The sequence below is a fragment of the Giraffa tippelskirchi genome, chromosome 12, assembly GCF_054371585.1.
Source record: "Giraffa tippelskirchi isolate mGirTip1 chromosome 12, T2T-mGirTip1v1.2.pri, whole genome shotgun sequence".
Taxonomy (NCBI): domain Eukaryota; kingdom Metazoa; phylum Chordata; class Mammalia; order Artiodactyla; family Giraffidae; genus Giraffa; species Giraffa tippelskirchi.
In genome coordinates, this window is record NC_137286.1 from 67,705,755 (window position 1) to 67,726,763 (window position 21,009).

The following is a 21,009-nucleotide window of genomic DNA, read 5'->3' on the forward strand; positions in this document are numbered from 1 at the left end:
CTTCCTGCTCCCCTCAGGGCAGAGCCGCCGGCCTGAGAATGAGGGCGCTGCTGAGCCCAGGGGCTGAGATGGCCCGCTGCTGCTGTGGTCCCAGAGCTCCACCCGAGACCTGAGGGAGGCCGTCTGCCCGTGAGTCCTCTCCCGCTTGTCTGTCAGCTTGTTTGAACCATGCTGGGTTTTCTGCCCAGCTGGCTAAGGGGAGTCCCTGGAAATGCAAGGGTGTGGGTTTTGGCAGACTTCAGGGAAGACATGCCAGATGAGCCTGGGAGACTCCAGCTTAATCTGGATTCAGGAGATATCTCTTCGGGCCAGCTAGTAATTGTAGGATAAGCCTAATGAGTCTTCACAGGATGAAGAGAGTAACGTGCCAAGGTAGCAATCGATGTCCTCATTCGAGAGGATGAAGCTGGTGCTCAGAGAAGGGGGGAACTTGGCCAGAGCAAGGAGGTGTGCACCCAGACAGAACCCCCAGATCCGGCCATTGGAGCTCAGGGAGGCCACTGGTGTGGCTTGTCCCTGTGGCAGGGGCCGAGGCACGCAGCCCACCCTGATTCCTGCGGGGGCCTGACTTGGGAAGTGCCATCTGGTAGCTTTGAGACTCACCAAACCAAATTGCACTGGAGAGAGGAAGGACACCTTCCTTCATCCACCCCCCACCCCCGCCGGATTCCCACATACCCTGACCCCTTTCTCTTGATTTCGGAGCCATTTCCAGAGTCCCGCTCATATGACCTCATTCGAAGTGCACTGTGGACGAGCTGCCATCTGCAGCTGCTACCACAGCAGCCAAGGGCTTTAGCTCCCGAGTACCTCCCTTCCTTTGGAACTTGGGGGCCCTCTACTCCCCACTTGCACACCACAGACCTTTGCTGAGGATTGTGGGGACCCTCACTCAGTTTGCAGCACGTTGTAGCCATCCCTGTCCTCTCAATACCTCCCTTGCCACTCAGCTTGTGAGCCCCTTTGGAGCAGCGTGGCCCACCTGGCTGCAACGGAAGAGACACAGCTGACAGTGAAACAACAGCTTAGATCTGACAGCCGGAAAGCTCTGTCAAAAGGGACCTCCCTCTTCACACCGTAGAGGCTGTAGGAGCCGCCAGGCTTTCGGAACCAGTGCTGGGGCCAAAATGACCCCACAGCCGTTTTCCTTCCTGGGGAGGGTTCTGGCTCGAGTGGGAATGGCTCAAGTCTCCTAAGGTTCTGAAAGCCCACTGTGTGCAGATTCACGGTACACAGAGAGGAGAAGGTGGAGTCCTGCCCTGGAGGTGGTCACAGCTCACGGATGAGCCAGGCAGGCAGGCAGGCAGGCAGGGCATGAGAACACCTGAGCTGCCTTCATGAGTGAATGCTGTGGGGGCAGAGGAAGAGAAGCCGGTCTGCTCCCTCATGTGGTGCCCAGGGCAGGTTGTCCCCAGAGGAAACCCTTACGACGGTGAGGACTCTCACTGCTGTTTCCCAAGGGGTTCCGTCGGTGCGTGTCTTCCCCGGAGCGGTCAGGCCGTCTCTAAAGTACACTGGCCATGGGCATTGCCTCTCCTTGGAACTTCCCACGTGTTTCTCTTTTTTATGGAACAGTGATTTTTCTAGAGGGGTTCTGGGCCACAAGGTTGTTGGGTCATTTTCTAGCCTTCTGTCGTGAAGAACGCTTTCCTGGGCGTTGGGGTGGTTTGTTGTTCCAGCTCCCTTTCTTGGCTTCTTTTGGGAGCTGGTGCAACAAGAGGAGCTCAGCCTCTGCCTTCTGGCTGAGATGTCACCCTTCAAACAGCAATGCCTGCCTGGAGATAATGATGGCATTTGCCAAAAGGGCTTCGTTTGGCACATGATATCTTGAAAGGACGTACACCGTCCTTTCAGCTATCAAAGGCTAGTTCAAATGACATAAAAATGAGAACTCTCCAATGGAGTCTTACAGTAGGTGGAGAGTCCGAAAGAAACTCCTTCAGTCATTTCACTGAGAGTCATTGACTGGGGACACCAAGAATATAGGAAGGAATGCAGAAAGAAAAGATGAAATTGTGTTCAGGATCGGGGGGAGGGATGAACAGGGCATGCTTGCCTTGAATCCAGGCTTTGTTGGGGGGTGGGGCATAAAGATCAAACGGGTCTGAAACCACAAAGTGGTGATGGTAACACAGTATCACCAGTTACACAACAGTGTTCCCAAATTGCAACAATGATGAAAAAGTTTACTAATCCCAACTTAACCAACAAAAATACAGGAAACCATACAAAAAATAAAACATCACCAGAAAGGTGGAAACAAACCAAATGCAAAGCAGTTCAGGGGAAAGGAACTCCATGTCCCCTGGGGGCAGACCGAGTTGACAGCGTCCACGGTGAGCCGACAGGGATGGAGGCGGCAGAGCCGACCGCTCCCCTGGACGTGGTGTTTCCGGCAAGGGCTCTGGGTCTCTGTCCAGAGCGGGGGCTCGTTCTTCCTGCAGGGGTGGGTGAGTCATCGTCGGCGTCTGGGTGTTGCGCGGGAGCCAGGGCAGGCTCTCCCTGCCGAGGCGGTGACTCCTCCTCTGCCTCGGGTTCTCCTGCCAAAGCCCGAGCAGGTACAGGTGCACGTGGAGGTGGAGGTTCTGGCTGAGGGGGTGGGACATCAGTGCCTGGGGCTGGGGGTCCTGCAGGCACGGAGATCCGATCTGCCCGGTGTGCTGGCCAGAACCCAGCTGGCCTGGTGTCTCTGCGAGGGCAAGTCTCGGTTCTCCATCTGCCCTCGGTGGATCCCTGGGTCCTGCACCTGGAGCCACCACCTCTGTAGGGACAGGTCTGGGAAGTGGAGCCTGGTTCCAGTTGGAGGCCAGTGCTAGAGCTGGGGGAGAAGCAAAGTTTGCCCACAGGCCAGCCTTGGCATGTGCGTATCCCGGGACAGAAAGCTTCCAAGAGATTCCCAAAGAATACCCAGGGTCGGATGTCTTTTGGGACTGAAGTGTGCAAGATGGGGGTGGGGGTGTGAGGCCAGCGCTTGCTGCAGGCCCAGCAGCATCTTTCGGGGACTCGTCCCTGTGTAGCTCAGCACCCCCTCCCCACACACTCCCGTGCACCAGCCCCAGCGTCCTCACCTCTGTGCTCTGGCGTGCTGGGCTCCAGGTCCTCCTGCTGCCTCAGAGGCTGGGGTTCTCGGGACTCTGGGTCGGAGCCGGGTGTGCTGAGCTCCGTGGCAGCCTCAGACTGGGCCGCCGGGTGTATCCTGTGTGGTGTCTCGGCAGCAGGCCTTCCCCGCCTCCGCTTCGCCCCCGGTGGGGCTGATGCCTCCGTGGGCACGCTCACCTGGAGCCTGCACTGGGCCTCAGGGGCGGGGGGGTGGTGCTCCGACCCCTCCCTCCGGGAGGTGGACGGGGTGTCCCCGTCCTCGGCCTCATCACGTGGGAAGCTCTGCAACGACAGTGACCGTCAGCCAGCCATGCTGGGACTTTTCCGAGCTGGGCCTGGCCAGTGGAGCCGCTGCTTCTGCCTGCTCGAACTTCTCTTCCCAGAAGGGTCAGAGACGTGTGTCTGCTCAGATCCCCACCCGGGACGAAAGAGACCCACCTGAGGGTGTGAGGCCAGCCTGGGCGGCCGGCGCTGCCCGCACTCTCCCCATCCCAGCCAGCCTGCTCTCCCCTGGGGTGTGGACACAACTTGCCCGCAGGCTTCTGACCCCACATCCGCCTGGGCTTCCTTGAGGGAGACACACCCCGAGAAACCCGCATCCACACACACAGGCAAAGGACCCGGTGTTTCCGGGTGGCATGGGAGAGGTGGGCTGGCCCGGCCTGGGGCTCCCCGTGTTACCTTTCTGTTTCTCCGGGCAAAGGGCCACAGGCCTCTCGGGGGTGCCCTGAGCCAACGTCGACAGGGTGCCCACGCACACTGCCTGTGAGCTCTCCTGAGGCCCCGGCCTCTGGGCAGGGGCAAACAGCAGAACATCCTGGCAGCAAGTGATCTGGCTGGGGGCTCCTCTCCGCTCTGGAGGCCTGGATACCCGGGTTGCGGGTTCTGTTGGGTTCTGTTGCCGGCAGGTGACATCATTTCCTGGGGTTCGTGCTGAGGTCCCTTCCCCAAAACTTCCCAAGGGAATCTCTGGGTTTCTGACTGCTCGACCACCCCCCTTAGGCCATGTGCAGGCACAGTGACAGCCACACAGCCCAGCCCACAGCCCTGGGGAGGCCTGGGTGCAGCCAGGGCCTGAGCTCCGAGGACCCCGCTGCTCTCAGACCAGGCTCCTTCTTCTCATAAGTGGTGTGGCCCTGGACAAGCGTATGCCCCTCAGGGTTTCCCCAGTCTCTCCATCTGCAGAGTGGGGGTCATTCTCCCATCTGCTTCCTAGGTCTGTCGGCCTACGAGCAGCTCCATGCCTTTCCACCTGGGGCCGATATCACGTGGAGCTTGTGCGCTGAGACTTCAGAAAGAAAGACTCCATCCAGGGCTGACACAGGACAGAATGGGGCAGAACGAGGCCTGGATGCGCCGTGGTACCCAGGAAAAGGCACTCCCCCTCCTGAGTGTTTTGAGACCCCGCATCCAAGTTGGAGGCGCGAAAGGAAGACTCGAAGGTCTCCCTCTCTTATAGAAAAGAGTAGCCAAATTTCTGGTCCTCTGTTTCCATTGAGATTCTGTTCAAGTGTCCCAGCTCGGCTTCTGCGGGTGGCTGAGCTTCTAATGGCTCCCTGCGTTCTTGTCTTTTCCTCTCCAAACCTTCCGTCCTTTTCCCCCTTCTGGGGTGGATGGGCGCTGTCATTGCTTCTACCTTCGAGACAGATTGATGAAAAGTCTGGACCGTCGACTCCTTTCCTCTCTTTGGTTCCGTGTCTCTCTCTGGCTGTGTCCCTCTCTTTTCCCTTCTCGATTCAGTCTGTGTCTTCCTCTTTCTCTCTCGTGTGTGGATGGATGGATGCTAGGAATGCACATGTATATGATTAGATGAGGGTTATGTTTTAGGGATAGGTTAGAGGGAGAGAAAGGCTTTAGGTCGGAGTTGGTCATGGGGGAAGGGTCAAGGGTGGTGGTGGTGTTTCTTGGAATCTGAGTGCTGTGCATTCTTCGTCTCTTTCCATATGAACCCCTTCTCAGATACACCACTTGCAAGGAGTCTCTCATGTTCCGTTTCCCATCTTTTGCATTTCTGAATGATTAGCTTCTCTGTTGTGAAGAGGTTCCATTGGATGGAAACCCATTGGCGTACTTCGTTTTCCTCTTTCCCTTACTTGAAGAGACCCATTTCTACCTCCGCCCAGCAAATGGCAAGGAGACTCTGATGTTAAGGAGCCTTTGACCTACGCTTCTTTCTAGCTGTCTCATGACATCAGTCTTTAGGGTGAGGTTTTTCCCCGATATTGAGGTGGTGTGAGATCAAAACCAATAGCGTTCTTCAGATGTAGCTGTCTGGTTTTCCCATGGACATTTATTGAAGAGGCTTTCTTGTTCCCATTTGGATATTCTCCCCTTTTGTGTCAGAGATGAGTTGACCATGGATGCCGGGGTTTGTTTCTGGACCCTCAACTTTATTCCATCGATCTGGATCTGTGTGTGTTGTTGTATTCCCAATAGCATACTGTCCTGCTGCTGCCGCTGTGCCTAAGTCACTTCAGTCGTGTCTGACTCTGCGCGACCCCATGGCCTGCAGCCTACCAGGCTCCTCCGTCCAGGGCGTTTTCCAGGCAAGAGTACTGGAGTGGGTCGCCATCGCCTTCTCCGATACTCTCCTGAGGATCCTAGTTTGGTCGTCTAATTTCCTTTCACACAACCTTGGATGTCCGTATCGGGGCTTTTTCGTCGGATTGTATTGACAATTTAGGCTCTTTTCTGTTTCCGTACCCCTTTTGCAATTCTTTGTTCGGTGCGAAAATGCATTGGCATTTTGGGAGGAATAGCATCGAAGCTGTGGATTGCCTTGTGGGGCTGTGACATCATTTTCCCAATAGGAATTCTTTCAAGCCCTGAGCACAGCTTCTCTTTCCAGTGGTTGGTGTGGGCTTGATCTTCCTTCTTCCATCTCTCACCGTTTTGTGAGAACAGGTCCTTCCTTCCCTTCTGGGTTAGATGGACTCGTGGGTATCACTTCAGTGAATGGCATTGTCAGTGGGGGTGATAATTCCCTTCTCATTGGAAGACTTTGCTGTGAGTATTAGAAATGCAAGTGATTTCTCTTCCCCTTCCTCCCTGTCCATCTCTCAGAGCCACCGGGAAACAGAGGCCTCATCCAGGGTCACACAGGCCTGAGGGAGTGCAACTAGACTGTTGTTTCTTCAGGCCCTCAGTGCTGGACATCATCCGGGATACTCTGTGTGTGTCTTCCTCAGTCTGCTGTCCCTTCAGACCTTTCCCTAGTTTTCACAGGCTTGTCGTGTTGGTGTTCTTTGTCTGTTTGGAGACACATCCTTGAGAAGCTTTGTGTTTCCACTCATTCGTCTCGCGATGTATGACCTGTCTTTTGCTTTTGTAATGAGGTCTTTCCCACAGTAGATATCTTTGATTTTGCAAACTCCACTGTATTCTCTGGGTTGTTTTGTGGGCTGCCTTTTTGTTTTGTGTGTGAAGACTCAAAGCACGTGTCCGGTTTCTGCTCATTGTTCTTCTAGATTTGTGACAAGTTTTCATGGAAACTTTGTCTAGGGATAACTGGAAGTGAACTCGGTGTAAGGTGTCAAGTCTCCATCTCCATTCATGTCATGCCCTGCAGTTTCCAATTCCCTGTTCCTGAGTGGTTTTGGAGACCTTGTGGGAAGTTTGGTTGCATCGGAGTTTGCGTTTCCACCTTGAGTAGATTCCCACTGTTCTGCCCTCAGGGACACTGTCAAGGGGGAGTGAGGAGCAGCCTGCACTTCCAGCAGTGACCACACGGTGGGGCGAGTGCTGCTCTCCCCTCTGGGAGCCCCAGGCCACAGGCATCCCAGTGAGGAGCCAGCTCTGTGCTCAGCTGAAAGGAGTTAGTCTCTCAGGAGCCTCTGAGCCCTTGCCTTTGGATCACCCAGGGTGGGCATTTGCTGTGACAGAAAAAAATTGCCCTGAATTCCATGGACGGAAGAGCCTGGCTGTGTAGAGTTCGTGAGTTGCCGTGAATCAGACACAACTGAGGACACAAAAATTCAATAGACTAAAACACTTTTTGGGGGTGGGGGGAGTGAAAGGGGATGATGTGGGGTTTGTTGTCTTATATAATAGCCGAGGGAAATCTAGTTTAAACCTAAATTCACATAGATGGGAAAGGTATAGCTCTCCGTCACCCTATTAAAAAAAAAAAAAAGTCTTAACTTTTCTGAAAGCTTATTTAGTAGCTTCCTTGAGCAGTTCATTGTGAAGGATTTTTTTTTTTTCTGTGACATTGGCCTCATTAAAAAGTACGGTTTGCCTTTACTGGATAATTTTGTTCATTGGTTTGTTAGGGAATCTTGGTAATATTTGAGTTTCCTGGGGAGTATGGTCACATGACCTGGCCCTGGCCAATCGGTGCGTTCCACCTCCCTGGCCACTGTGATTGGCTCCGGACTGGGGCAGTGCCCAATCGGGGCCCGGGGTCGGGCCTCACGTTGGAAGCCAGGGGAAGACGAGCTCTCGTCCTGCTGGGGTAGGGGAAGGGGTGGGGCCGGGGGAGGTCAGGCTCCAGCAGTGGGAGGGGCTTGAGGTCCGCCTGCGGCAGTTGGTGACCTTCCTGCTCCCCTCAGGGCAGAGCCGCCGGCCTGAGAATGAGGGCGCTGCTGAGCCCAGGGGCTGAGATGGCCCGCTGCTGCTGTGGTCCCAGAGCTCCACCCGAGACCTGAGGGAGGCCGTCTGCCCGTGAGTCCTCTCCCGCTTGTCTGTCAGCTTGTTTGAACCATGCTGGGTTTTCTGCCCAGCTGGCTAAGGGGAGTCCCTGGAAATGCAAGGGTGTGGGTTTTGGCAGACTTCAGGGAAGACATGCCAGATGAGCCTGGGAGACTCCAGCTTAATCTGGATTCAGGAGATATCTCTTCGGGCCAGCTAGTAATTGTAGGATAAGCCTAATGAGTCTTCACAGGATGAAGAGAGTAACGTGCCAAGGTAGCAATCGATGTCCTTATTCGAGAGGATGAAGCTGGTGCTCAGAGAAGGGGGGAACTTGGCCAGAGCAAGGAGGTGTGCACCCAGACAGAACCCCCAGATCCGGCCATTGGAGCTCAGGGAGGCCACTGGTGTGGCTTGTCCCTGTGGCAGGGGCCGAGGCACGCAGCCCACCCTGATTCCTGTGGGGGCCTGACTTGGGAAGTGCCATCTGGTAGCTTTGAGACTCACCAAACCAAATTGCACTGGAGAGAGGAAGGACACCTTCCTTCATCCACCCCCCACCCCCGCCGGATTCCCACATACCCTGACCCCTTTCTCTTGATTTCGGAGCCATTTCCAGAGTCCCGCTCATATGACCTCATTCGAAGTGCACTGTGGACGAGCTGCCATCTGCAGCTGCTACCACAGCAGCCAAGGGCTTTAGCTCCCGAGTACCTCCCTTCCTTTGGAACTTTGGGGCCCTCTACTCCCCACTTGCACACCACAGACCTTTGCTGAGGATTGTGGGGACCCTCACTCTGTTTGCAGCACGTTGTAGCCATCCCTGTCCTCTCAATACCTCCCTTGCCACTCAGCTTGTGAGCCCCTTTGGAGCAGCGTGGCCCACCTGGCTGCAACGGAAGAGACACAGCTGACAGTGAAACAACAGCTTAGATCTGACAGCCGGAAAGCTCTGTCAAAAGGGACCTCCCTCTTCACACCGTAGAGGCTGTAGGAGCCGCCAGGCTTTCGGAACCAGTGCTGGGGCCAAAATGACTCCACAGCCGTTTTCCTTCCTGGGGAGGGTTCTGGCTCGAGTGGGAATGGCTCAAGTCTCCTAAGGTTCTGAAAGCCCACTGTGTGCAGATTCACGGTACACAGAGAGGAGAAGGTGGAGTCCTGCCCTGGAGGTGGTCACAGCTCACGGATGAGCCAGGCAGGCAGGCAGGCAGGCAGGGCATGAGAACACCTGAGCTGCCTTCATGAGTGAATGCTGTGGGGGCAGAGGAAGAGAAGCCGGTCTGCTCCCTCATGTGGTGCCCAGGGCAGGTTGTCCCCAGAGGAAACCCTTACGACGGTGAGGACTCTCACTGCTGTTTCCCAAGGGGTTCCGTCGGTGCGTGTCTTCCCCGGAGCGGTCAGGCCGTCTCTAAAGTACACTGGCCATGGGCATTGCCTCTCCTTGGAACTTCCCACGTGTTTCTCTTTTTTATGGAACAGTGATTTTTCTAGAGGGGTTCTGGGCCACAAGGTTGTTGGGTCATTTTCTAGCCTTCTGTCGTGAAGAACGCTTTCCTGGGCGTTGGGGTGGTTTGTTGTTCCAGCTCCCTTTCTTGGCTTCTTTTGGGAGCTGGTGCAACAAGAGGAGCTCAGCCTCTGCCTTCTGGCTGAGATGTCACCCTTCAAACAGCAATGCCTGCCTGGAGATAATGATGGCATTTGCCAAAAGGGCTTCGTTTGGCACATGATATCTTGAAAGGACGTACACCGTCCTGTCAGCTATCAAAGGCTAGTTCAAATGACATAAAAATGAGAACTCTCCAATGGAGTCTTACAGTAGGTGGAGAGTCCGAAAGAAACTCCTTCAGTCATTTCACTGAGAGTCATTGATTGGGGACACCAAGAATATAGGAAGGAATGCAGAAAGAAAAGATGAAATTGTGTTCAGGATCGGGGGGAGGGATGAACAGGGCGTGCTTGCCTTGAATCCAGGCTTTGTTGGGGGATGGGGCATAAAGATCAAATGGGTCTGAAACCACAAAGTGGTGATGGTAACACAGTATCACCAGTTACACAACAGTGTTCCCAAATTGCAACAATGATGAAAAAGTTTACTAATCCCAACTTAACCAACAAAAATACAGGAAACCATACAAAAAATAAAACATCACCAGAAAGGTGGAAACAAACCAAATGCAAAGCAGTTCAGGGGAAAGGAACTCCATGTCCCCTGGGGGCAGACCGAGTTGACAGCGTCCACGGTGAGCCGACAGGGATGGAGGCGGCAGAGCCGACCGCTCCCCTGGACGTGGTGTTTCCGGCAAGGGCTCTGGGTCTCTGTCCAGAGCGGGGGCTCGTTCTTCCTGCAGGGGTGGGTGAGTCATCGTCGGCGTCTGGGTGTTGCGCGGGAGCCAGGGCAGGCTCTCCCTGCCGAGGCGGTGACTCCTCCTCTGCCTCGGGTTCTCCTGCCAAAGCCCGAGCAGGTACAGGTGCACGTGGAGGTGGAGGTTCTGGCTGAGGGGGTGGGACATCAGTGCCTGGGGCTGGGGGTCCTGCAGGCACGGAGATCCGATCTGCCCGGTGTGCTGGCCAGAACCCAGCTGGCCTGGTGTCTCTGCGAGGGCAAGTCTCGGTTCTCCATCTGCCCTCGGTGGATCCCTGGGTCCTGCACCTGGAGCCACCACCTCTGTAGGGACAGGTCTGGGAAGTGGAGCCTGGTTCCAGTTGGAGGCCAGTGCTAGAGCTGGGGGAGAAGCAAAGTTTGCCCACAGGCCAGCCTTGGCATGTGCGTATCCCGGGACAGAAAGCTTCCAAGAGATTCCCAAAGAATACCCAGGGTCGGATGTCTTTTGGGACTGAAGTGTGCAAGATGGGGGTGGGGGTGTGAGGCCAGCGCTTGCTGCAGGCCCAGCAGCATCTTTCGGGGACTCGTCCCTGTGTAGCTCAGCACCCCCTCCCCACACACTCCCGTGCACCAGCCCCAGCGTCCTCACCTCTGTGCTCTGGCGTGCTGGGCTCCAGGTCCTCCTGCTGCCTCAGAGGCTGGGGTTCTCGGGACTCTGGGTCGGAGCCGGGTGTGCTGAGCTCCGTGGCAGCCTCAGACTGGGCCGCCGGGTGTATCCTGTGTGGTGTCTCGGCAGCAGGCCTTCCCCGCCTCCGCTTCGCCCCCGGTGGGGCTGATGCCTCCGTGGGCACGCTCACCTGGAGCCTGCACTGGGCCTCAGGGGCGGGGGGGTGGTGCTCCGACCCCTCCCTCCGGGAGGTGGACGGGGTGTCCCCGTCCTCGGCCTCATCACGTGGGAAGCTCTGCAACGACAGTGACCGTCAGCCAGCCATGCTGGGACTTTTCCGAGCTGGGCCTGGCCAGTGGAGCCGCTGCTTCTGCCTGCTCGAACTTCTCTTCCCAGAAGGGTCAGAGACGTGTGTCTGCTCAGATCCCCACCCGGGACGAAAGAGACCCACCTGAGGGTGTGAGGCCAGCCTGGGCGGCCGGCGCTGCCCGCACTCTCCCCATCCCAGCCAGCCTGCTCTCCCCTGGGGTGTGGACACAACTTGCCCGCAGGCTTCTGACCCCACATCCGCCTGGGCTTCCTTGAGGGAGACACACCCCGAGAAACCCGCATCCACACACACAGGCAAAGGACCCGGTGTTTCCGGGTGGCATGGGAGAGGTGGGCTGGCCCGGCCTGGGGCTCCCCGTGTTACCTTTCTGTTTCTCCGGGCAAAGGGCCACAGGCCTCTCGGGGGTGCCCTGAGCCAACGTCGACAGGGTGCCCACGCACACTGCCTGTGAGCTCTCCTGAGGCCCCGGCCTCTGGGCAGGGGCAAACAGCAGAACATCCTGGCAGCAAGTGATCTGGCTGGGGGCTCCTCTCCGCTCTGGAGGCCTGGATACCCGGGTTGCGGGTTCTGTTGGGTTCTGTTGCCGGCAGGTGACATCATTTCCTGGGGTTCGTGCTGAGGTCCCTTCCCCAAAACTTCCCAAGGGAATCTCTGGGTTTCTGACTGCTCGACCACCCCCCTTAGGCCATGTGCAGGCACAGTGACAGCCACACAGCCCAGCCCACAGCCCTGGGGAGGCCTGGGTGCAGCCAGGGCCTGAGCTCCGAGGACCCCGCTGCTCTCAGACCAGGCTCCTTCTTCTCATAAGTGGTGTGGCCCTGGACAAGCGTATGCCCCTCAGGGTTTCCCCAGTCTCTCCATCTGCAGAGTGGGGGTCATTCTCCCATCTGCTTCCTAGTTCTGTCGGCCTACGAGCAGCTCCATGCCTTTCCACCTGGGGCCGATATCACGTGGAGCTTGTGCGCTGAGACTTCAGAAAGAAAGACTCCATCCAGGGCTGACACAGCACAGAATGGGGCAGAACGAGGCCTGGATGCGCCGTGGTACCCAGGAAAAGGCACTCCCCCTCCTGAGTGTTTTGAGACCCCGCATCCAAGTTGGAGGACCGAAAGGAAGACTCGAAGGTCTCCCTCTCTTATAGAAAAGAGTAGCCAACTTTCTGGTCCTCTGTTTCCATTGAGATTCTGTTCAAGTGTCCCAGCTCGGCTTCTGCGGGTGGCTGAGCTTCTAATGGCTCCCTGCGTTCTTGTCTTTTCCTCTCCAAACCTTCCGTCCTTTTCCCCCTTCTGGGGTGGATGGGCGCTGTCATTGCTTCTACCTTCGAGACAGATTGATGAAAAGTCTGGACCATCGACTCCTTTCCTCTCTTTGGTTCCGTGTCTCTCTCTGGCTGTGTCCCTCTCTTTTCCCTTCTCGATTCAGTCTGTGTCTTCCTCTTTCTCTCTCGTGTGTGGATGGATGGATGCTAGGAATGCACATGTATATGATTAGATGAGGGTTATGTTTTAGGGATCGGTTAGAGGGAGAGAAAGGCTTTAGGTCGGAGTTGGTCATGGGGGAAGGGTCAAGGGTGGTGGTGGTGTTTCTTGGAATCTGAGTGCTGTGCATTCTTCGTCTCTTTCCATATGAACCCCTTCTCAGATACACCACTTGCAAGGAGTCTCTCATGTTCCGTTTCCTATCTTTTGCATTTCTGAATGCTTAGCTTCTCTGTTGTGAAGAGGTTCCATTGGATGGAAACCCATTGGCGTACTTCGTTTTCCTCTTTCCCTTACTTGAAGAGACCCATTTCTACCTCCGCCCAGCAAATGGCAAGGAGACTCTGATGTTAAGGAGCCTTTGACCTACGCTTCTTTCTAGCTATCTCATGACATCAGTCTTTAGGGTGAGGTTTTTCCCCGATATTGAGGTGGTGTGAGATCAAAACCAATAGCGTTCTTCAGATGTAGCTGTCTGGTTTTCCCATGGACATTTATTGAAGAGGCTTTCTTGTTCCCATTTGGATATTCTCCCCTTTTGTGTCAGAGATGAGTTGACCATGGATGCCGTGGTTTGTTTCTGGACCCTCAACTTTATTCCATCGATCTGGATCTGTGTGTGTTGTTGTATTCCCAATAGCATACTGTCCTGCTGCTGCCGCTGCGCCTAAGTCACTTCAGTCGTGTCTGACTCTGCGCGACCCCATGGCCTGCAGCCTACCAGGCTCCTCCGTCCAGGGCGTTTTCCAGGCAAGAGTACTGGAGTGGTTCGCCATCGCCTTCTCCGATACTCTCCTGAGGATCCTAGTTTGGTCGTCTAATTTCCTTTCACACAACCTTGGATGTCCGTATCGGGGCTTGTATTGACAATTTGTCGGATTGTATTGACAATTTAGGCTCTTTTCTGTTTCCGTACCCCTTTTGCAATTCTTTGTTCGGTGCGAAAATGCATTGGCATTTTGGGAGGAATAGCATCGAAGCTGTGGATTGCCTTGTGGGGCTGTGACATCATTTTCCCAATAGGAATTCTTTCAAGCCCTGAGCACAGCTTCTCTTTCCAGTGGTTGGTGTGGGCTTGATCTTCCTTCTTCCATCTCTCACCGTTTTGTGAGAACAGGTCCTTCCTTCCCTTCTGGGTTAGATGGACTCGTGGGTATCACTTCAGTGAATGGCATTGTCAGTGGGGGTGATAATTCCCTTCTCATTGGAAGACTTTGCTGTGAGTATTAGAAATGCAAGTGATTTCTCTTCCCCTTCCTCCCTGTCCATCTCTCAGAGCCACCGGGAAACAGAGGCCTCATCCAGGGTCACACAGGCCTGAGGGAGTGCAACTAGACTGTTGTTTCTTCAGGCCCTCAGTGCTGGACATCATCCGGGATACTCTGTGTGTGTCTTCCTCAGTCTGCTGTCCCTTCAGACCTTTCCCTAGTTTTCACAGGCTTGTCGTGTTGGTGTTCTTTGTCTGTTTGGAGACACATCCTTGAGAAGCTTTGTGTTTCCACTCATTCGTCTCGCGATGTATGACCTGTCTTTTGCTTTTGTAATGAGGTCTTTCCCACAGTAGATATCTTTGATTTTGCAAAGTCCACTGTATTCTCTGGGTTGTTTTGTGGGCTGCCTTTTTGTTTTGTGTGTGAAGACTCAAAGCACGTGTCCGGTTTCTGCTCATTGTTCTTCTAGATTTGTGACAAGTTTTCATGGAAACTTTGTCTAGGGATAACTGGAAGTGAACTCGGTGTAAGGTGTCAAGTCTCCATCTCCATTCATGTCATGCCCTGCAGTTTCCAATTCCCTGTTCCTGAGTGGTTTTGGAGACCTTGTGGGAAGTTTGGTTGCATCGGAGTTTGCGTTTCCACCTTGAGTAGATTCCCACTGTTCTGCCCTCAGGGACACTGTCAAGGGGGAGTGAGGAGCAGCCTGCACTTCCAGCAGTGACCACATGGTGGGGCGAGTGCTGCTCTCCCCTCTGGGAGCCCCAGGCCACAGGCATCCCAGTGAGGAGCCAGCTCTGTGCTCAGCTGAAAGGAGTTAGTCTCTCAGGAGCCTCTGAGCCCTTGCCTTTGGATCACCCAGGGTGGGCATTTGCTGTGACAGAAAAAATTGCCCTCAATTCCATGGACGGAAGAGCCTGGCTGTGTAGAGTTCGTGAGTTGCCGTGAATCAGACACAACTGAGGACACAAAAATTCAATAGACTAAAACACTTTTTGGGGGTGGGGGGAGTGAAAGGGGGTGATGTGGGGTTTTTTGTCTTATATAATAGCCGAGGGAAATCTAGTTTAAACCTAAATTCACATAGATGGGAAAGGTATAGCTCTCCGTCACCCTATTAAAAAAAAAAAAAAAAAGTCTTAACTTTTCTGAAAGCTTATTTAGTAGCTTCCTTGAGCAGTTCATTGTGAAGGATTTTTTTTTTTTTCTGTGACATTGGCCTCATTAAAATGTACGGTTTGCCTTTACTGGATAATTTTGTTCATTGGTTTGTTAGGGAATCTTGGTAATATTTGAGTTTCCTGGGGAGTATGGTCACATGACCTGGCCCTGGCCAATCGGTGCGTTCCACCTCCCTGGCCACTGTGATTGGCTCCGGACTGGGGCAGTGCCCAATCGGGGCCCAGGGCCGGGCCTCACGTTGGAAGCCAGGGGAAGACGAGCTCTCGTCCTGCTGGGGTAGGGGCAGGGGTGGGGACGGGGGAGGTCAGGCTCCAGCAGTGGGAGGGGCTTGAGGTCCGCCTGCGGCAGTTGGTGACCTTCCTGCTCCCCTCAGGGCAGAGCCGCCGGCCTGAGAATGAGGGCGCTGCTGAGCCCAGGGGCTGAGATGGCCCGCTGCTGCTGTGGTCCCAGAGCTCCACCCGAGACCTGAGGGAGGCCGTCTGCCCGTGAGTCCTCTCCCGCTTGTCTGTCAGCTTGTTTGAACCATGCTGGGTTTTCTGCCCAGCTGGCTAAGGGGAGTCCCTGGAAATGCAAGGGTGTGGGTTTTGGCAGACTTCAGGGAAGACATGCCAGATGAGCCTGGGAGACTCCAGCTTAATCTGGATTCAGGAGATATCTCTTCGGGCCAGCTAGTAATTGTAGGATAAGCCTAATGAGTCTTCACAGGATGAAGAGAGTAACGTGCCAAGGTAGCAATCGATGTCCTCATTCGAGAGGATGAAGCTGGTGCTCAGAGAAGGGGGGAACTTGGCCAGAGCAAGGAGGTGTGCACCCAGACAGAACCCCCAGATCCGGCCATTGGAGCTCAGGGAGGCCACTGGTGTGGCTTGTCCCTGTGGCAGGGGCCGAGGCACGCAGCCCACCCTGATTCCTGCGGGGGCCTGACTTGGGAAGTGCCATCTGGTAGCTTTGAGACTCACCAAACCAAATTGCACTGGAGAGAGGAAGGACACCTTCCTTCATCCACCCCCCACCCCCGCCGGATTCCCACATACCCTGACCCCTTTCTCTTGATTTCGGAGCCATTTCCAGAGTCCCGCTCATATGACCTCATTCGAAGTGCACTGTGGACGAGCTGCCATCTGCAGCTGCTACCACAGCAGCCAAGGGCTTTAGCTCCCGAGTACCTCCCTTCCTTTGGAACTTGGGGGCCCTCTACTCCCCACTTGCACACCACAGACCTTTGCTGAGGATTGTGGGGACCCTCACTCAGTTTGCAGCACGTTGTAGCCATCCCTGTCCTCTCAATACCTCCCTTGCCACTCAGCTTGTGAGCCCCTTTGGAGCAGCGTGGCCCACCTGGCTGCAACGGAAGAGACACAGCTGACAGTGAAACAACAGCTTAGATCTGACAGCCGGAAAGCTCTGTCAAAAGGGACCTCCCTCTTCACACCGTAGAGGCTGTAGGAGCCGCCAGGCTTTCGGAACCAGTGCTGGGGCCAAAATGACTCCACAGCCGTTTTCCTTCCTGGGGAGGGTTCTGGCTCGAGTGGGAATGGCTCAAGTCTCCTAAGGTTCTGAAAGCCCACTGTGTGCAGATTCACGGTACACAGAGAGGAGAAGGTGGAGTCCTGCCCTGGAGGTGGTCACAGCTCACGGATGAGCCAGGCAGGCAGGCAGGCAGGCAGGGCATGAGAACACCTGAGCTGCCTTCATGAGTGAATGCTGTGGGGGCAGAGGAAGAGAAGCCGGTCTGCTCCCTCATGTGGTGCCCAGGGCAGGTTGTCCCCAGAGGAAACCCTTACGACGGTGAGGACTCTCACTGCTGTTTCCCAAGGGGTTCCGTCGGTGCGTGTCTTCCCCGGAGCGGTCAGGCCGTCTCTAAAGTACACTGGCCATGGGCATTGCCTCTCCTTGGAACTTCCCACGTGTTTCTCTTTTTTATGGAACAGTGATTTTTCTAGAGGGGTTCTGGGCCACAAGGTTGTTGGGTCATTTTCTAGCCTTCTGTCGTGAAGAACGCTTTCCTGGGCGTTGGGGTGGTTTGTTGTTCCAGCTCCCTTTCTTGGCTTCTTTTGGGAGCTGGTGCAACAAGAGGAGCTCAGCCTCTGCCTTCTGGCTGAGATGTCACCCTTCAAACAGCAATGCCTGCCTGGAGATAATGATGGCATTTGCCAAAAGGGCTTCGTTTGGCACATGATATCTTGAAAGGACGTACACCGTCCTGTCAGCTATCAAAGGCTAGTTCAAATGACATAAAAATGAGAACTCTCCAATGGAGTCTTACAGTAGGTGGAGAGTCCGAAAGAAACTCCTTCAGTCATTTCACTGAGAGTCATTGATTGGGGACACCAAGAATATAGGAAGGAATGCAGAAAGAAAAGATGAAATTGTGTTCAGGATCGGGGGGAGGGATGAACAGGGCGTGCTTGCCTTGAATCCAGGCTTTGTTGGGGGGTGGGGCATAAAGATCAAACGGGTCTGAAACCACAAAGTGGTGATGGTAACACAGTATCAGCAGAGTTACACAACAGTGTTCCCAAATTGCAACAATGATGAAAAAGTTTACTAACTTAACCAACAAGTTCCCAACTTAACCAACAAAAATACAGGAAACCATACAAAAAATAAAACATCACCAGAAAGGTGGAAACAAACCAAATGCAAAGCAGTTCAGGGGAAAGGAACTCCATGTCCCCTGGGGGCAGACCGAGTTGACAGCGTCCACGGTGAGCCGACAGGGATGGAGGCGGCAGAGCCGACCGCTCCCCTGGACGTGGTGTTTCCGGCAAGGGCTCTGGGTCTCTGTCCAGAGCGGGGGCTCGTTCTTCCTGCAGGGGTGGGTGAGTCATCGTCGGCATCTGGGTGTTGCGCGGGAGCCAGGGCAGGCTCTCCCTGCCGAGGCGGTGACTCCTCCTCTGCCTCGGGTTCTCCTGCCAAAGCCCGAGCAGGTACAGGTGCACGTGGAGGTGGAGGTTCTGGCTGAGGGGGTGGGACATCAGTGCCTGGGGCTGGGGGTCCTGCAGGCACGGAGATCCGATCTGCCCGGTGTGCTGGCCAGAACCCAGCTGGCCTGGTGTCTCTGCGAGGGCAAGTCTCGGTTCTCCATCTGCCCTCGGTGGATCCCTGGGTCCTGCACCTGGAGCCACCACCTCTGTAGGGACAGGTCTGGGAAGTGGAGCCTGGTTCCAGTTGGAGGCCAGTGCTAGAGCTGGGGGAGAAGCAAAGTTTGCCCACAGGCCAGCCTTGGCATGTGCGTATCCCGGGACAGAAAGCTTCCAAGAGATTCCCAAAGAATACCCAGGGTCGGATGTCTTTTGGGACTGAAGTGTGCAAGATGGGGGTGGGGGTGTGAGGCCAGCGCTTGCTGCAGGCCCAGCAGCATCTTTCGGGGACTCGTCCCTGTGTAGCTCAGCACCCCCTCCCCACACACTCCCGTGCACCAGCCCCAGCGTCCTCACCTCTGTGCTCTGGCGTGCTGGGCTCCAGGTCCTCCTGCTGCCTCAGAGGCTGGGGTTCTCGGGACTCTGGGTCGGAGCCGGGTGTGCTGAGCTCCGTGGCAGCCTCAGACTGGGCCGCCGGGTGTATCCTGTGTGGTGTCTCGGCAGCAGGCCTTCCCCGCCTCCGCTTCGCCCCCGGTGGGGCTGATGCCTCCGTGGGCACGCTCACCTGGAGCCTGCACTGGGCCTCAGGGGCGGGGGGGTGGTGCTCCGACCCCTCCCTCCGGGAGGTGGACGGGGTGTCCCCGTCCTCGGCCTCATCACGTGGGAAGCTCTGCAACGACAGTGACCGTCAGCCAGCCATGCTGGGACTTTTCCGAGCTGGGCCTGGCCAGTGGAGCCGCTGCTTCTGCCTGCTCGAACTTCTCTTCCCAGAAGGGTCAGAGACGTGTGTCTGCTCAGATCCCCACCCGGGACGAAAGAGACCCACCTGAGGGTGTGAGGCCAGCCTGGGCGGCCGGCGCTGCCCGCACTCTCCCCATCCCAGCCAGCCTGCTCTCCCCTGGGGTGTGGACACAACTTGCCCGCAGGCTTCTGACCCCACATCCGCCTGGGCTTCCTTGAGGGAGACACACCCCGAGAAACCCGCATCCACACACACAGGCAAAGGACCCGGTGTTTCCGGGTGGCATGGGAGAGGTGGGCTGGCCCGGCCTGGGGCTCCCCGTGTTACCTTTCTGTTTCTCCGGGCAAAGGGCCACAGGCCTCTCGGGGGTGCCCTGAGCCAACGTCGACAGGGTGCCCACGCACACTGCCTGTGAGCTCTCCTGAGGCCCCGGCCTCTGGGCAGGGGCAAACAGCAGAACATCCTGGCAGCAAGTGATCTGGCTGGGGGCTCCTCTCCGCTCTGGAGGCCTGGATACCCGGGTTGCGGGTTCTGTTGGGTTCTGTTGCCGGCAGGTGACATCATTTCCTGGGGTTCGTGCTGAGGTCCCTTCCCCAAAACTTCCCAAGGGAATCTCTGGGTTTCTGACTGCTCGACCACCCCCCTTAGGCCATGTGCAGGCACAGTGACAGCCACACAGCCCAGCCCACAGCCCTGGGGAGGCCTGGGTGCAGCCAGGGCCTGAGCTCCGAGGACCCCGCTGCTCTCAGACCAGGCTCCTTCTTCTCATAAGTGGTGTGGCCCTGGACAAGCGTATGCCCCTCAGGGTTTCCCCAGTCTCTCCATCTGCAGAGTGGGGGTCATTCTCCCATCTGCTTCCTAGTTCTGTCGGCCTACGAGCAGCTCCATGCCTTTCCACCTGGGGCCGATATCACGTGGAGCTTGTGCGCTGAGAATTCAGAAAGAAAGACTCCATCCAGGGCTGACACAGCACAGAATGGGGCAGAACGAGGCCTGGATGCGCCGTGGTACCCAGGAAAAGGCACTCCCCCTCCTGAGTGTTTTGAGACCCCGCATCCAAGTTGGAGGACCGAAAGGAAGACTCGAAGGTCTCCCTCTCTTATAGAAAAGAGTAGCCAACTTTCTGGTCCTCTGTTTCCATTGAGATTCTGTTCAAGTGTCCCAGCTCGGCTTCTGCGGGTGGCTGAGCTTCTAATGGCTCCCTGCGTTCTTGTCTTTTCCTCTCCAAACCTTCCGTCCTTTTCCCCCTTCTGGGGTGGATGGGCGCTGTCATTGCTTCTACCTTCGAGACAGATTGATGAAAAGTCTGGACCATCGACTCCTTTCCTCTCTTTGGTTCCGTGTCTCTCTCTGGCTGTGTCCCTCTCTTTTCCCTTCTCGATTCAGTCTGTGTCTTCCTCTTTCTCTCTCGTGTGTGGATGGATGGATGCTAGGAATGCACATGTATATGATTAGATGAGGGTTATGTTTTAGGGATCGGTTAGAGGGAGAGAAAGGCTTTAGGTCGGAGTTGGTCATGGGGGAAGGGTCAAGGGTGGTGGTGGTGTTTCTTGGAATCTGAGTGCTGTGCATTCTTCGTCTCTTTCCATATGAACCCCTTCTCAGATACACCACTTGCAAGGAGTCTCTCATGTTCCGTTTCCTATCTTTTGCATTTCTGAATGCTTAGCTTCTCTGTTGTGAAGAGGTTCCATTGGATGGAAACCCATTGGCGTACTTCGTTTTCCTCTTTCCCTTACTTGAAGAGACCCATTTCTACCTCCGCCCAGCAAATGGCAAGGAGACTCTGATGTTAAGGAGCCTTTGACCTACGCTTCTTTCTAGCTATCTCATGACATCAGTCTTTAGGGTGAGGTTTTTCCCCGATATTGAGGTGGTGTGAGATCAAAACCAATAGCGTTCTTCAGATGTAGCTGTCTGGTTTTCCCATGGACATGTATTGAAGAGGCTTTCTTGTTCCCATTTGGATATTCTCCCCTTTTGTGTCAGAGATGAGTTGACCATGGATGCCGTGGTTTGTTTCTGGACCCTCAACTTTATTCCATCGATCTGGATCTGTGTGTGTTGTTGTATTCCCAATAGCATACTGTCCTGCTGCTGCCGCTGCGCCTAAGTCACTTCAGTCGTGTCTGACTCTGCGCGACCCCATGGCCTGCAGCCTACCAGGCTCCTCCGTCCAGGGCGTTTTCCAGGCAAGAGTACTGGAGTGGTTCGCCATCGCCTTCTCCGATACTCTCCTGAGGATCCTAGTTTGGTCGTCTAAT

General features: G+C 55.5%; 3 protein-coding genes across 3 annotated transcripts; all 3 read right to left on the minus strand.

Moving 5' to 3' along the window:
• Positions 1-2,155: 2,155 nt before the first annotated feature.
• Positions 2,156-3,950, minus strand: LOC145529986 (uncharacterized). The gene is made up of 3 exons (XM_081550763.1): positions 3,781-3,950; positions 3,069-3,381; positions 2,156-2,818 (listed from the first exon to the last, which is right to left on the minus strand). The coding sequence occupies exons 1-3, from the start codon at positions 3,913-3,915 to the stop codon at positions 2,190-2,192; spliced, it is 1,077 nt and encodes a 358-aa protein (XP_081406889.1). The 5' UTR covers positions 3,916-3,950; the 3' UTR covers positions 2,156-2,189.
• Positions 3,951-9,787: 5,837 nt separating this feature from the next.
• Positions 9,788-13,949, minus strand: LOC145529910 (uncharacterized). Its single transcript, XM_081550676.1, has 3 exons — positions 11,413-13,949; positions 10,701-11,013; positions 9,788-10,450 (listed from the first exon to the last, which is right to left on the minus strand). Exons 1-3 carry the CDS (start codon positions 11,647-11,649, stop codon positions 9,822-9,824), a joined length of 1,179 nt encoding a protein of 392 aa, XP_081406802.1. The 5' UTR covers positions 11,650-13,949; the 3' UTR covers positions 9,788-9,821.
• Positions 13,950-17,433: 3,484 nt separating this feature from the next.
• Positions 17,434-19,242, minus strand: LOC145529935 (uncharacterized). Its single transcript, XM_081550706.1, has 3 exons — positions 19,073-19,242; positions 18,361-18,673; positions 17,434-18,110 (listed from the first exon to the last, which is right to left on the minus strand). Exons 1-3 carry the CDS (start codon positions 19,205-19,207, stop codon positions 17,473-17,475), a joined length of 1,086 nt encoding a protein of 361 aa, XP_081406832.1. The 5' UTR covers positions 19,208-19,242; the 3' UTR covers positions 17,434-17,472.
• Between the last annotated feature and the right edge of the window lie 1,767 nt (positions 19,243-21,009).

Bases quoted from the DNA above. Each gene is read 5' to 3' on its own strand.
- LOC145529986 (XM_081550763.1), bottom strand. From the start codon at position 3,915: ATGTTCTGCTGTTTGCCCCTGCCCAGAGGCCGGGGCCTCAGGAGAGCT. The intron at 3,382-3,780 runs GTAACACGGGGA...CTGTCGTTGCAG, and splicing joins TTGCCCGGAGAAACAGAAAG to AGCTTCCCACGTGATGAGGC. The intron at 2,819-3,068 runs GTGAGGACGCTG...CTTCTCCCCCAG, and splicing joins CAGCACGCCAGAGCACAGAG to CTCTAGCACTGGCCTCCAAC.
- LOC145529910 (XM_081550676.1), bottom strand. From the start codon at position 11,649: ATGATGTCACCTGCCGGCAACAGAACCCAACAGAACCCGCAACCCGGG. The intron at 11,014-11,412 runs GTAACACGGGGA...CTGTCGTTGCAG, and splicing joins TTGCCCGGAGAAACAGAAAG to AGCTTCCCACGTGATGAGGC. The intron at 10,451-10,700 runs GTGAGGACGCTG...CTTCTCCCCCAG, and splicing joins CAGCACGCCAGAGCACAGAG to CTCTAGCACTGGCCTCCAAC.
- LOC145529935 (XM_081550706.1), bottom strand. From the start codon at position 19,207: ATGTTCTGCTGTTTGCCCCTGCCCAGAGGCCGGGGCCTCAGGAGAGCT. The intron at 18,674-19,072 runs GTAACACGGGGA...CTGTCGTTGCAG, and splicing joins TTGCCCGGAGAAACAGAAAG to AGCTTCCCACGTGATGAGGC. The intron at 18,111-18,360 runs GTGAGGACGCTG...CTTCTCCCCCAG, and splicing joins CAGCACGCCAGAGCACAGAG to CTCTAGCACTGGCCTCCAAC.